The 15,296-nt window shown below is 39.3% G+C and overlaps 1 protein-coding gene across 1 annotated transcript in view; it reads left to right on the forward strand.

The window, feature by feature from the left end:
* The window catches only part of LOC150110013 (uncharacterized), a 594,272-nt gene that overhangs the window by 495,414 nt on the left and 83,562 nt on the right, over positions 1 to 15,296 (forward strand). Inside the window, exon 13 of the mRNA XM_090390616.1 lies at positions 9,455 to 9,677. Coding sequence (XP_090246742.1) covers positions 9,455 to 9,677 — 223 coding nt within the window. The remainder of the gene's footprint in view (positions 1 to 9,454; positions 9,678 to 15,296) is intronic.

The raw sequence follows: 15,296 nt of genomic DNA on the forward strand, positions 1-15,296 counted from the left end.
TGTGTGTGCAGGTTTTGGAAAAAGTACGTAGAACTAGCTTGAGCAAAACTATGAGTGAGGTTTTTTTTTTTTTTTTTTTAATGTTGGGCCCATATACGAGAGGTTGGCTGATCAACCTATAGTACTTTCGTACTGTATATAGGTGGTGGGTTGGGAAAGAAGAAACTTGTTTACATTTGATTTAAATGCCTGTATGTTGTATTCCTTGGGAAACACGCCTGGGGGAAGACTGAAGACTATTCGACAGTACTGCAGTAACAGGGATGAATGAGGAGGAAAAGAAATTTGTTCTGTGGATTTCAAGGTGTACTGTGAAAGGATGTTGAGTGGCAGCTGTACGTGTTTCAATGGGCTTAGCAGAGTGGGGGAATTATTGATGCTGTTTCAGATGAACATTTTCCATGGAAATATTTATAGAATATACAGATTCAGAGACCAAGCATCTATGTGAAAGTGAGGGGAGTGAGTTAGTGAAAGATGGGTCATTTGTCAGTCTAATTGTTCTCCTCTGTATTGAGACAAGCATTTTGCAGGAGCTTTTAGGCGCCCACTCCAGATGTGAGAGCAGTACAGTAATCCCTCGATTAGTGCACCTAATGCGTTCTTTAAAACAGGCACATTAATCGAAAATGCACTAATCAATTATAATAACCTATGGAAAAAAGTATAATTCATTCCTCAAATTTCTTTTTTTACTCTTGATTGTTTTTATAAAAGAATTAGGATATGTCTCAGGGACTAGTTAAAGGAAAAATATGAAGCTGAAAGACAATAAAACATATTCAAAATATAAATCTATTATTCTGGCAGGAATTCTGTTTCTTTTTTCATACAACTGCTCTTCTGCAAATTTTCCTGCTTCTCTCTTCACAAGGGTCAGTCTCTAAGCATTGCTACTTAAAAGTTTCAGTTGCACGAAAAATATTTTAAATTTGTTTCGGTGAAATCTCTTTGGGCTTGTCAATGATTAAATTTTCTTCATATTCTTCAGGATCTTCCCACTGTGCATCTAAATTTAGCAGGTCGGAATCACTGTTTCTCAGAATGAGATTTAATTAACTTAGATCCATTTGAAAAGCCACTAAAATCATTTGCACAATGTGGAAGAATGTGCTTCCAAATGGATCGCATATTGCTAGCAGTATTTTCATTCTACTTTTGACTTTATAACCAGGCTGAGATTTCTCTGATTTAGCCAGAAAAGTCTTGGAAGGCATTGGCTTCCAAAAAAAAGGCCAGTTTCATCGACATTAAATATTTGTTGGTCACAATAGCTCCCGTCTTAAACAATTTTCTTCGAATCTCTGGATAATTTGTGGCCACCTCGTTATCGGCACTTGCAGCTTTGCCTTTGATTAGAACATTATGTAGGCTATTTCTCAAACCACCCAGCACTAACGTGGAATTCTTCTTTTCCATCATTGATAGCCCTTTCTTTCAAGGTTGCAAAGAGACTTAATTCTTTTGATTTTATAAGGTCAGTTTTTAGCAGGATCCATTTTTGGTTACAATCTTCGATCCGTGTACAAAGAAGTCTCTCTAATTCAATCATTATAATACTTTGTATTCAGCAGCTTTGCTTAAAGTTGCTCTTATAGTTGATTCATCCATTTTTGTGTTCTTGTCTTATCTTTGCTCTGAACTCGCCTTGTTCACTTTCTTTATTATTTCAAGTTTTTCTTCCAATGAGATTACTTTTCGAATCGTTTTCACACTTTCACTATTTCACTCATGATGAAAGGTTGAGAAATACTTTAAAAAAAAAATTAAGGAAAATAATTGCAAAGGAGGTATGAGATATGATCAGGAAAATGCTATGTAATTAGCAGATGACATAAATTTTGGTGGTTAAAATTTGGAACATAGTATACATAGTGTACATGGAAGTAGTGTAGTATGCCATTAAAAATAATTTGTAAAATGTTTTAAGTCAGTAACTAAATTATTTCATTCTGGTGAGTGATTTTTTAAAATCTGTAACATTTATTTTTAAGATGTATATAGGCCCACTAATCGAATTTGGGTATCGAAAAAAAATGATGCACTAATCGGGGGTGCATTAATCGAGGGATATTGAATACAGCTGGGCGAATTTGTGATTTGTATAATGTTAACAGCTGTTTAGAGGTGAAGTAGTGTCTTGAGCAAAAGAAAAAACCTAGTTTTTTGGAAGCTGAGGATGCAATGGTTGTGATGTGCTTATGCCAGGAGAGTCTTGATGTCAGGGAAATTCTGAGAAGAGAAATTTCATCTTGTCTGGGAATTGAGTGGTATCAAAAACAATGATGGGGGAAAATGGTTCTTTTTTGTGAGAAATAAGACAGAACTGGGTTTTACTAGCATTGAAGTTGACGAGATTATCTGATCCCCATTGGCACATGGCTTGGAGGTCAGAATTAAGGGCAGTGGTGGTTGATGTTCTGTGGGTTGAAGTGAGTTGTGTAGAGTAGGGTTTGTCAAATGAAAGGGAGGAGTGTAACGTGCTGTCATCTGCAAAACCGTGTCTTGGATTAGAGGTCAGCTGAAGTAGGTCATTGATATGTAGAAAGAAGAGGGTCAGTAAGAGAACTGAACCTTGTGGGATGTCAGCATTAATTGGATGGTGAGTGGATAGGGAGCCATCTACCATCTCACATAGTGTGTATCCAGACATGAATCAGGCAATCCATCGGCAGAAGTCCTGAGACAGTCCAAATTATGGGAGTCTGCTTAGTAAACCTTTGTGCCAGACTCAGTCAAAGGCTTTAGAGATATCAAGTGCAACTACTTGGGATTCACCAAATTTCTCCATGGCGTTTGTCAACCGATGGGTGATCTATGAGAGTAGATCCCCTGTTGAACGGATTCAATGGAATCTGCACTGGGGGGTCGCTTAATAGCCGGGTACCTTCAAGGTAGATTAGGAGTTGAGAGTTGATGGTTTTCTCCATTACTTTAGATAGGGTGATAGTTAGATGGCAGTAATTTGTCACCCTTTTTAGGAATGGGTTGAATATAGGCCAGTTTCCAGGCTTTGGTATATATATATATATATATATACAGGGTGTCCCTGAATTCATGGCCCAAACATGAGGGGATGGTAGTACACACCGAAACCACCAATATTCATAATAGAATATGCGACTGCAAATGCAGTGAGGAGTTGAAAATGAAGGACAGACACAGTTTTCCAGAGTGACATTTATTGGAGAGCATTACAACAAATGCTCGAATGTCCGCACACCAACTTTGATACACACGGCACAACGGCGGAGTAGTGATTGGCGTACCTGCTCGTAAACACTGAGCTTGTCGCACACATCACCGGCTGCGACGGACAGTCAGGCTACCAGATCCTCTGTGAACTACACAGCATCTCTTACACAACACTCTTCAAATGTCCCCAAAGAAAGAAATCAAGACAAGAAAGATCGAGCGATCTGGGGGCCACGGGATAGGACCACCGCGCCCAATCCATTGGTTCCCAAATGTGTCATTAAGATGCTGATGCACGTCCATGCTGAAATGGGCAGGTGCCCCATCGTGCTGGAACCACATACAGGTGGATGGCGACTTGAACATCCTGAAGCAATTCCGGCAAAACCTGTTGCAGAAAAATATCATATGTTTGCCCATCGAAGCAGTCCGACAGTAGGTAGGGTCCATTTAAGTAGTCATGCACGATCCCTCTCCAGACATTGACGGCGAACTGTTGCTTGTTCAACTGTGGACGTGTACCATGGGGGGATTCTGGGCCGTCCACAAATGTGCATTATGGACATTGACTACGCCTTCACGTGAGAAAGTTGATTCATCCGTAAAGAGCACATGAACGGGGAAATCGGGCTGTACAACACTTTGCTGCAGGAACCACTGGACGAAATCCATGCACAGGGATTAATCAACAGCTATCAATGCCTGCACTCACTGTAAGTGATAGGGGATGTAGCCCTTCTTCATGCAGTACTTGCCAGACATTGTTCCGATGCACACCCAGGCTCCGAGCGGCAGTTCTCATACTTGTACCTGGGTTATCTGTCACCATGCACAAGAAGTCCTCGCTCATAGCTGACATTCTGACCGTTCGTGCTCATCCACCATTATGTCAACTGACGTGGAAGGTGCCTGCCTCACATAGCTGACAGTGCAGTTGGCAAACATTTTATGATCGGGCACACGGCGCATAGTACATTGCTCATGGCCAAACCCCGGCATTCTCGATGCTGAGAATGCTGGGGATTGGCCGATGCAGTGCTTTTAAGCCATGCCGCCTCTTCTGCACCCACTACTGGCACAGGGCTGCATTTGCGGCCGCATCTTCTATGATGAATATTGGTTGTTTCGGCGTGTACTACCATGCCCTCGCGTTTTGGATATGAATTCAGGGACACCCTGTATATACCAGTGGAGTAAGAGAGTGTGTACAGATGGCATAGGATAGGAGTCAGTTCTGATGCACAGACCTTCAGGATAATTGAAGGAATGCCATCAGGGCCAGGAGACATTTTTGTGTCTAATTTAGACAACAGGTTTGTGATATCTTTTTTGGCAAAATGATACAGGGGACATTGTATGTTGGGCAGTTGGAATGACTGGAGGGCATTTGCCATTGTCAGTTATGTGTGCATTGGAGGCAAAGTGTGAAGCCAGGAGGTTAGCTTTTTCTATGGGTGATGTTGCAATTGAGCCATCTGAGTATGATAGAGGTGGGAATAGTGTGGGGCAAAAGTTATGGCCAATTGCCTTGACAAGAGACCAGAAGGCATGGCTGCTGTTAGGACAGGCTGCAAGCTTCCTGCTTTTTGCCTGTTCAAATTCTGTTTAAGAAGCATGGATAATTTTCTTGCATCTGTTTTGGGCTTCAGTATAGGCACTGAATGAGAATTGGGTTCTTGATTTGAGCCAGTTGTGGTATGTCTGATTTTTCATTTGCACAGCCTTGGCACATCTTTTGGAGAACCAGGGTTTAGTTAGGAGAATGCAGTTCTGAGTAGTGTGGGGAATATATGTTTTCATGTCAGTGAGGATTACTTTGGTGATACGTTCGGTGTACATGTTTGGACTGGAAGACCGGAAACAGTAGTCCAACCATGGGAATGAAGTATAGTAGTCTCGGAGAATGTTCTATTTTGTGCTGTTATAATGCCAAACTACTCTTGTGTAGGAGTAACTGTGTAAGCATTGTTGCATGGGGAAGGAGATGAGCACTAGGTTGTGGTCAGAATTACCCGGGGAGGGGGGGGGGCACTACATTCACTGCATATTTAGAGGGGTCATTAGTAAAGAAGAGATCTAGGGTATTTGGGGAGTGGTTCAGGTTATCTGGTATTCTGGTCGGTTTTTGAACAATTTGTGTAAAGTCATTGGTGATTGCAAATGTTTCAGCAACTCTGCTTGCAGGATCTATATAACTGGAAGAGGAAAGCCAATTGGTGTTATGGATGTCTAAATCACCCAGGAGGATGATTTTGCTGTTGGGAGAGTGGGACTGGAGAAAATCAACTTTTAAGGAGAGGAAATGAAAGAGCTCAGAGTAATTGCTGGTATTAGGAAAGTGATAGAGACAGCCAATGAATTTGACTGAGTGGGGAGGGATATCTTCAACCAAAGAAGGTCGAAGTTAGGCAATTCTAAGTTAGTTGCTCTCTGGCAGGGTATGTCAGAGCGGATATTTGCATAGACACCACCCTTGGGTCAAAAGGAGTTAAATAGTGTATAGTTAGGAAGGTTGAGATGAATGGTGCTGGGGGAAAGTGAGTTTCTGTTAAAAAGAGTAGGTGGGGTTTGGTGGATGCTATTAAGGTTGGAGTTGAGGCCACAGATGTTGGTGAAGTGGATATGCAAGGTTCTGTTAAGGCATGGATTTGGCCCCAAGGGTCTTGCACATTTCCTATGCAGTGCCTGCATACTGGTGTTCTTGGTGGCTACTAGTGGTGTCACTTGGTTTTTGCACTAGTTAGGTTTGTTTTTAGTCTATCATCCAACTGTTGTCTTCATTTTGGCATTTTTCTTCTAGTTGTCTTCGGAGTTGGCATCTTTGTTCTCTCTGGGCAAAGGTTAAATCAGGTCGGGCACATATTCGTGACTGGGGGCAAGTGTCCTTTAGCTTGTTGTTTATCACTGTTTTAAATTTGGTTGTGTTTGTTGGTGTGTCACAGGTCACTTTCACGAGACGTGAATAGTTTGTTCTGTCCTTTCTTTTGTTTATGGGTCCGAAACGATGGCATTTGACGATATTTCTAGGATCTAAATTGCATTCTCCTGCTAGTTTGCCGACATCTTCTTTTAAGGATTGACCGTTTCCATCAGAAAGTTCAGGATAACGGCATTGAGTTTCCTATTTTCAGCCTTGACAACTCGTACCATTGTTGCGATTACTTAACGAAGTTCGTTAGCAGGCACGGGTGCACTTGAGATCGGGTTCTGGTCATCGAGCATCTCAAACTTAGTTTCCAACTTTCCAATTCTGGAGGAGAAAGTATCAATCATAGTATTTAGCTGTTGGTCGAGGTTTTCAACTCTTTTGCCTAGGTGTAGTAGCTGTTTTACGGAAGGGAGGCACATCATACAGAAATAGGGCTGGTTAAGATCGGTAAATAGCTTGTGCGGCGATTCATTTATATTCAGGAAATATGTAGCCAGTTGCAACAGAAATCACACAGTATACTTATTTTCTTATTTGCTGTCATCATTGAAATAAAGCTGTGATATACAACTGTTCTAATTTCAATATAAATGTTGCTCATGTCGAGCATCATTTAGCATATTTCTTTTCTGTGATTAAACATTTTATTAGTGACTAAATCAGAAATTCATTATATATCATAATTTTCTTTTGACACTTTATAATAATGCTTTCTAAGCCTTTAGATATCTTTCTTGATATTTTTACATGAATACAGATTAATTCAATGTATTTTTATATATTGGAACTAAAAATAGCAATAGAACAAACTAAAGCAGGAAAGTCCCCAGGGATTGATGGAATCAGAGCAGAAGCTTTCAAAAATGCTGGGTATAATACATATTTCAATCTTCTTGCCATAATAAATCAATCTTTAAACACTGGAAGAATATCTCAACAATGGCTCCACTGTACATCGTTTTTTCAGAAATCCAGCTTGGTTTTTTTCTCTCGAGTATCATCCTATTGTAGATTTTAACTGTGGTTGATAGCAAAGTAATACCTCTGTAGTTATCCATTCTATTAAGATTGCCCTTTTTGGGTAGTCTTAATAGAATAATAATAGGGCCAATAAGACTACCCAAAATCTTGCAAAGTGTATAGTAATTAGTAATTCTACAGTTTTGCCTGATTTAGTTACCTCCTTACCACTGGCATTCATTAAGATCATTCTGCCATAAGCATTCTTCCTTTTACTTGCAACATACCAAATTCTTTGGGATTATCTCTGGCATACACTGCTAATTTCCTTTCATACTCTGGTTTTGACTTTCTTACCACACACTTACCTACCCTTACCTACCTACCCTTCTGGCCTGTGCTTTTTACTGCTCATGAGTTTGTTGGTCACCTTTCTCACTGAATTCCCTCCACAGATTTTTCATTTTTTTTGTAGCTCCAGCTTAATGATGATAACTCCCACATGATTTATTCTCCTGACTCTAAGGTATGCAGTCTGCTATTACTTCCCTCAAACTGTATACACATTTTCACATTTATTCTCTGTTCCATCCACTACTTCAATCTCATGACCTAATTCACACTTTTGATTCTCACTTTTGTAGCATTATGTCACTTCCTATGCACTATCAACATCAATCTCTTGTTGTTTCACATGCCATTGCACTGATCCAAGCAATCTCCTAAGCTTTGTCATACTTACCAGCCCTGTAATTCCATATATACCACTCTTAATTGAAAATTCCACACATTTAGACCATATGATCACTCTAATCAAGGTGGCATCGTGGTCATTTCAGTTATAGACATTCTCTGATGTTACTAGATCTAGTGCACTCAAGCCCCTGGTACATTCTATCACATGCTGCTTCAGGTAATAATTGCTTAGTAACTGCATAAATTCCATTTCTTTCTCCCATGTGTCCGTTCCTCCTCCTAATCTGTGTTCCTATAATTGAAGTCCCCAATAATAATTACCCCCCCACACACACACACACTTTCATTGAACCTATTTGCTGATGCATACTATTCCCATCATCCTTTACATTCCCCGGTCTATCAAGAATCAAGAATCAACCAACTTTATACTTTGTTCTACTGGCCACTATCTCATTTATCAGCCATGTCTCACTAATGCTAACTTCTGGCTAGAATGAACTAACCAATGCAATAAATTCCTCCTTGTTCTGAATGCTTCTGGCATTAGTGGACATAAAGTGTTAAAGACCCTTAGACCCACTACTGTCCTGACACTTTATACTAACCATCCCATTCTGGTTTATTACCAGGTACTAACTTAGACATTTTATGCTCGTTCTTATATTCAGCTGCCTTACTGATATCTGTGTGCCTACTCAACCCCCCCCCATCTCCCCAAAAAAGCTCTAGTTTCCCTGCTTTTACCCATTCACTTCATTCAACAACACACTTTCTTTCGGATATTTCTGCATTCATTGCAGCTTCTGCTCTGTGTATCACTCCATGTAACTGAGCTATTTCCCTCATTACAGCCAACTCTTCATTCTTATCCATCATACTACTATTCTTTCAATCAACACTTTTACTCTCTCTCTCTCTCTCTCTCTCTCTCTCAATCATGTCACTTTTAATCTCTCTTTCAATCCTATCTGCTGTTACACCATCATACACATTTTCACATTTATTCTCTGTTCCATCTTCAATCTCATGACCTAATTCACACTTTTGATTCTCATTTTTGTAGCATTTTCTGGTGACGCATACATCTTCCAGACATTGCTGTAGAAATCCCTTTGGTTGAATTCTTTAAATAATGATGCCATAGACACCATTGTTCAGCTTACATCAGTGTCATGTGCTATGCTATGAAACTTAACCATGCAGAAAGGCTATGTTAACTACATTTAAATAAAACTTAAATCTCATTACTACCACAATACAATCTAATTCTAACACAAATTTTAACTATATCTCTATTTTTACTAAACTAAACAACTTGGCTTTTGGAGCTCTCCAAACATAGGTCACCTGATGGCAATGTCAAACATGGGAGGAAGGAAATGCAATTTATACAGTTACTAAGGAATACTTACCTCAGGCAGTATGGGATGGAATATGCAAGCAGTTTCAGAGTGCTCGATTTAGTAATTGCATCATAGAATTTGTCTATAACCATATGACCTCATCACCAATTGGTGAATTATCTTTGAAATTATCTTTTCACTGAAACAGTTTATGGTGTTGCTTTAAGAGACTTAGTTAGATCCTATAATATTGCTGTAATATGTACTATTTCTATTTATATACAGAATGCATTCAATGGAGTGTTGAAAATTCTTTTCATAATTCTAGAAACCAGGAAAATGGTGTGCAATGCATGTACGCATTGCATGGGAGATCTATAATCATCAGCAAAAGCAGAAGAGAGTGGAAGTTCATAAATCAGGCTTACCATTATCAACTGCTACAGTCAAGCCACCATCAGATTCTTTACATCCAGCTGGTCATATATTTACCTCACTTCCAAGGTCTCATGATTTATCTCCATTTTCTACTACACTCCTTGGGACAACAGGTATTTCATAAATAGTAGCTATTGCCTTTTGGAAACTCTTTTCATTTCTTTGTTTGCATACTTCGAATTTTTATGAAGGGATTTCATTTTTCTTTATATCATTTCTCTAGAATATAGTATTTTATATTTATGCATTTTTATATCATATTCTTATATGTATACATTTTTGATATCATTGTTATTATAGTAATCATTTTTGATATCATTATAGTAATCAAAATTAAAGAATGCCATAATTGGCAAATGGCTGTTCTATCCTTAAATTTTTCTCAGACTACAATAAACAATATAGACTCCACCTATTTCATATTACTAGTTTTTCTGATGACTTAGTTTTGTATTTGTGACATTTAAAGGGGTGGGAAGAGGGGGGGTTAAGATTGATTTATAAGTGACAGGCATCTTACCAACTGACTATTCATATACAGATCAGAAAAAAAAAAAAAAAAAGAGATATCAGTTGACTACCTCTTACTAGGTCAACTAATATCTTTTAATATTAGTTGACCTAGTAGTCATCTGATATCTTTTGAAATCATTGCATTACTGGCTAAATTTCACGAGATATTTAGCTCATTCAGAGTTAATTCACATTGGATGGAATATTAGAGCTTAGGTGAAATAACTGTTGATTTTATTGACTTCAAAATCAATGAAAAGTGAACTTAGGATTGTGTCCAATTGACTGCTTGCAAAGAAACTCTTTCCTCATTAGAGGAAATGCCAGCTTGACCTACTCTACATTTATCATGGTGAAACCTCACCACCACCATCACCTTGCTTATTAGAGATTTGAAATCGTTGATTCCATATATGGACAGAATAAGCAGAAATTTTAGCTTCTATACCTGCTTCTTTTCATGCAGTATAAGTGATTACCTCATCAAGAGCATACCAAATTACTATACTTTGGTGACCCAGAACTTCTCTTTCTGAGAGTTAAAATGCTATAAGCAGCCACCAGAATAGTACTTAGGATTGAACTTGACAATAACATCTGAAGGCATTCTGATCAGTTGCATATAAGCCATTTTTCTGGCCCATGACTGGAGGATACACGAGTAGTGTAGAATGCATAAAATACCCAATTGGAATAGTAGTGTAGAATGAGGAGAATACTACGGTCAAGGACATTATGACAAACAGATTGTTGTCCATACCACGCACTTCCTATAAGAATGACCATGTCCGAAGTCTATCTCTTCTCACTGCATTCAGAGTATGTTAACTATTCATCTGTGCCAAAAAATAAATAAAATAAAATAATAATAATAATAATAATAATAAAATATATATATAGGAAAAAGGATTGTTATTGTTACTGTTACGTGACACCTCCAGGAAGTCCAAAGACTCATCAAGGAAGGCACCTATTCCACAACTCTCCGTCTTCACCACTCCATCCACCAACGAATCATAATTACCTTCATCATATACACTAAGTATATAAAATTTTTGGTATCTTTAACATATATATATATAAACAAAATGCCCCCCTCCCCTCCCCCAAATTTTTTTTTTAATCTTAATTTGTTTTAATAATCTGTTAAGATTATTAAAACGAATTAAGATTAAAATTTCTATGCTGTTAAGCATAGAAACATAAACATGAATAATATAATGATATCACCAGTTAAAGATCTATATTCTTGTAGCAAGGCTTATACGTTGGTCATAACTGATAATTAGCTTAAGGAATTAACAATGCATATAACGGATATTAATTAAAGCAAACTTTAATGAATATCTTCAATATTTCTGCAATGTCACATTGCCATCTTCAGGAACATACAAATATGGTATGTGCACGCAGGCACTAACAAAAGCAAATAAGGAAGAAGGCAAGAAACTAAAATTGTTCCTAAAGTCCTAATGGTGCCCCTTAGCAGGCTAATTGGGTTGTCTTGGCTGTCTTGGCTGTTGGGCTGAAGTTCTCATTATGTAGGCTTCCCAAATTTGGGGTAGTTTCATGCACCCAAATTTGTTGAGGTTTGGAACGTTTTTTTAGAGCTGCTGGTGAATCCATGAATAATCTTTCGTACTTTAACTTGCTGCGGTGTATTATTTTAGTTTTCTTCCAATGAATTCTATGACGGGTATCTAAGGCATGGTCTGCCAACCCAGAGTGGCTGTACTGGTGAAACCGGATGTAGTCTTTGTGTTCTGAAATTCTGATATCCACTATCCTGCCTGTTTGGGCAAAGTAGGACAGTTTACAGCTGCAAGGGACCTGGTATACACCAGGCAGGTCTAAGGGGAGTGGTTGGTCTTTGGTAGAGCGGATAAGGGATGCCAACTTTTTATATGATCTATAACACAAAGTCAGGTTTTTTTTTTTTTTTTTTTTTTTTTTTTTTTTTTTTTTTTCCGGATTGGTTATTTTCTCAGAGGTGCCCTGGATGTAGGGGACGGTGATAGATTTCGTGCAATCTTTATTGTGGAGGGGGGGGGGGGGGTTACTGGTTTTAATATTTTTTTTTTGGGGGGGGTCATAGCCATTGGCTAAGAAAGTGTCGAGGATGTGATTTAGTTCAGTGGTTAGGGCATCGTGATCTGAGCAGATTAATTTTGCCCTGTTGAATATTGTTTTTATAACCCCATATTGTTGTGTGTGTGTGGGTGGGGGGGGGGGGATTGCTGGTGAATGTATCTGCCTGTATGGGTGGGTTTTCTATAAACAGAGAAAACCAAAGATCCATCAGGCTGGCGAGTGATTAGTGTGTCTAGGAAGGGGGAGGGTGTTGTTTTCCTCTTTTTCTAAGGTGAACTGGACTCTGGGGTGTTGGTTGTTTAAGTGTGTTAGGAAGGAGTGGTGTGTATATGAGCCATGTGGCCAAATAGCGAACACATCATCCACGTACCGAAGCCAAATAGTGTTTTTTTGTGGGGCAGAGTTTAAGGCTTTCTCTTCAAAGGTCTCCATAAAGAAGTTGGCCAAGGGCGGGGAAAGTGGTGAACCGATGGATGTCCCCTCTATCTGTTTGTAGAATTTTCCTTGCCAAACAAAATAGCCCGAGTTCATTGTGAATTGAAATAGGGCTTAGATATCGGGAGGAAACTTGGCTTGGATGAGGACTTGGGTTTCCTTGAGTGGGACGTTGGTGAATTGGGAGGAGACGTGAAAACTGACCATTATGTCAGTATGTTGGAGTGAGAGGTTTTCTATACTTGCTTTGAAGTGGGCTGAGTTTTTTATGTGTGATGGTGTGTTTCCAGTATAGTGTGTGAGTGCTTTGGCTAATTTTTATGTGGGGGTATCAATGCCATCCACTATGGGACATAATGGCACATTTTGTTTATGTATTTTTGGAAGTCCATATAATCGGAGGGGGGGCGGTCTAGAATTATAAGGTTTTAGTTTGTTAGTGACTTCCACAGGCCAAGAAGTGACCTTCTTAAGGAGAGTGTGGAGAGTTCTAATCTGAGAGCTGGTAGGATTATATTCAATAGGGAGGTACGTGGTACGGTCTAATACTAAAGCATTAAGCTTACCTGGGTAGTCTTTTTGGTTGAGAACCATAGTGGCGTGTCCCTTATCTGGTTTGGTGATTACTATTTTTTTGTTTTTCTTCATTTCTAGTAGAGCTGCATATTCGTCTTTGGATAATTTGGATTTTGGAGGTTTTGCTTTGGTGAGAACACCGGCTACATCCAGTCTGATGTTGTTGGTGATATGGTTAGGAAGGCTGCGAATCTCACATTCTATTTGGATCATGATTTCCTCAGCAGGTATTCTTTTAGGAGCTAGGGCGAAATTGTGGCCACGTGAAAGTGCGGTGAGTGTTTCAGACTTTAAAACTGCAGAAGAGAGGTTGACAAGGAAGTAGAATTCTTAATCAAGCGCTCGTATTTTTTCAAGTGCCGACTTCGTATTTTTTTTAATTCTTTCATAAAGAATCGTCCAAATATCATGGCCGAGAGTATCTGAAAGCTCTTCTTCTAGCACCCGTAAGGCTTTGTTTTCGTTGGCAAGGAGAGAGAACTCATGTCAGGGTGATTTGTTCTCTTAATTAGGCGAAACTAGTGCGGTTATAAATACGGAGAGCTTTCTGTGAAGTAAAACGGTGTTTTAATTTAACACAATTTTGGATTATCTTGTTATCCCGGCAGCATTTTAGGAAGGCCAGACCATTTAGTTTTCTCGATCTTTGGACAATTCTTTATTACATCTCATGCGCTTCGGCAACAAAAGAATTCGAAAAAATACGTAGTCGGTACTTGAAAAAATATGAGAGCCTGATAAAGAATTCTACTTCCTTACCACAGCCAACACTCAACACAGTTGTCAACCTCTCTTCTGCAGTTTTAAAGCCTGAAGCACTCACCGCACTTTCACGCCACCACAATTTTGCCCTACCTCCTAAAAGAATACCTGCCAAGAAAATCATGATCCAAATAGAATGTGGGATCCGCAGCCTTCCTAAACATATCGCCAACAACGTCAGACTAGATGTAGCCGGTGTTCTCACCAAAGCAAAACCTCCAAAAACCAACTTATCCAAAGACGAATATGCAGCTCTACTAGAAATGAAGAAAAACAAAAAAATAGTAATCACTAAAGTGGATAAAGGAAACGCCACTGTGGTTCTCAACCAAAAAGACTACACAGGTAAGCTTAATGCTTTAGTATTAGACCATACCACGTACCTCCCTATTGAATATAATCCTACCAGCTCTCAGATTAGAACTCTCCACAGACTCCTTAAGAAGGTCACTTCTTGGCCTGTGAAAGTCACTAACAAACTAAAACCTTATATAATTCTAGACCCCCCCCCCCCTCCAATTATATGGACTTCCAAAAATACATAAACAAAATATGCCATCATGTCCCATAGTGGATGGCATTGATACCCCCCACATAAAAATTAGCCAAACATTTAGCCAAAGCGCTCACACACTGTACTGGCAACACACCATCACACATAAAAAACTCAGCCCACTTCAAAGCCAGTATAGAAAACTTCTCACTCCAACACACTGACATAATGGTCATTATGTTGGAGTGAGAGGTTTTCACTCCATCAAAACGGACCATAATGGTCAGTTTTGACGTCTCCTCCCTATTCACCAATGTCCCACTCAAGGAAACCCCAGACCTCATCCAAGTCAAGTTTCCTCCCGATATCTCAGCCCTATTTCAATTCACAATGAACTCAGGCTATTTTGTTTTGCAAGAAAAATTCTACAAACAGATAGAGGGGACATCCATGGGTTCACCACTTTCCTCGCCCTTGGCCAACTTCTTTATGGAGACCTTTGAAGAGAAAGCCTTGAACTCTGCCCCACGAAAAACCACTATTTGGCTTCGGTATGTGGATGATGTGTTTGCTCAGATACACACCACTCCTTCTTAACACACTTAAACAACCAACACCCCAGAGTCCAGTTCACCTTAGAAAAAGAGGAAAACAACACCCTCCCCTTCCTAGACACACTAATCACTCGCCAGCCTGATGGATCTTTGGTTTTCTCTGTTTATAGAAAACCCACCCATACAGGCAGATACATTCACCAGCAATCCCCCCCTCCCACACACACACACAACAATATGGGGTTATAAAAACACTATTCAACAGGGCAAAATTAATCTGCTCAGATCACGATGCCCTAACCACTGAA

The sequence above is a fragment of the Typopeltis vanoorti genome, chromosome 1 (genome assembly GCF_054136105.1).
Source record: "Typopeltis vanoorti isolate ZY-2024b chromosome 1, IOZ_Tvanoo_1.0, whole genome shotgun sequence".
Taxonomy (NCBI): Eukaryota; Metazoa; Arthropoda; class Arachnida; order Uropygi; family Thelyphonidae; genus Typopeltis; species Typopeltis vanoorti.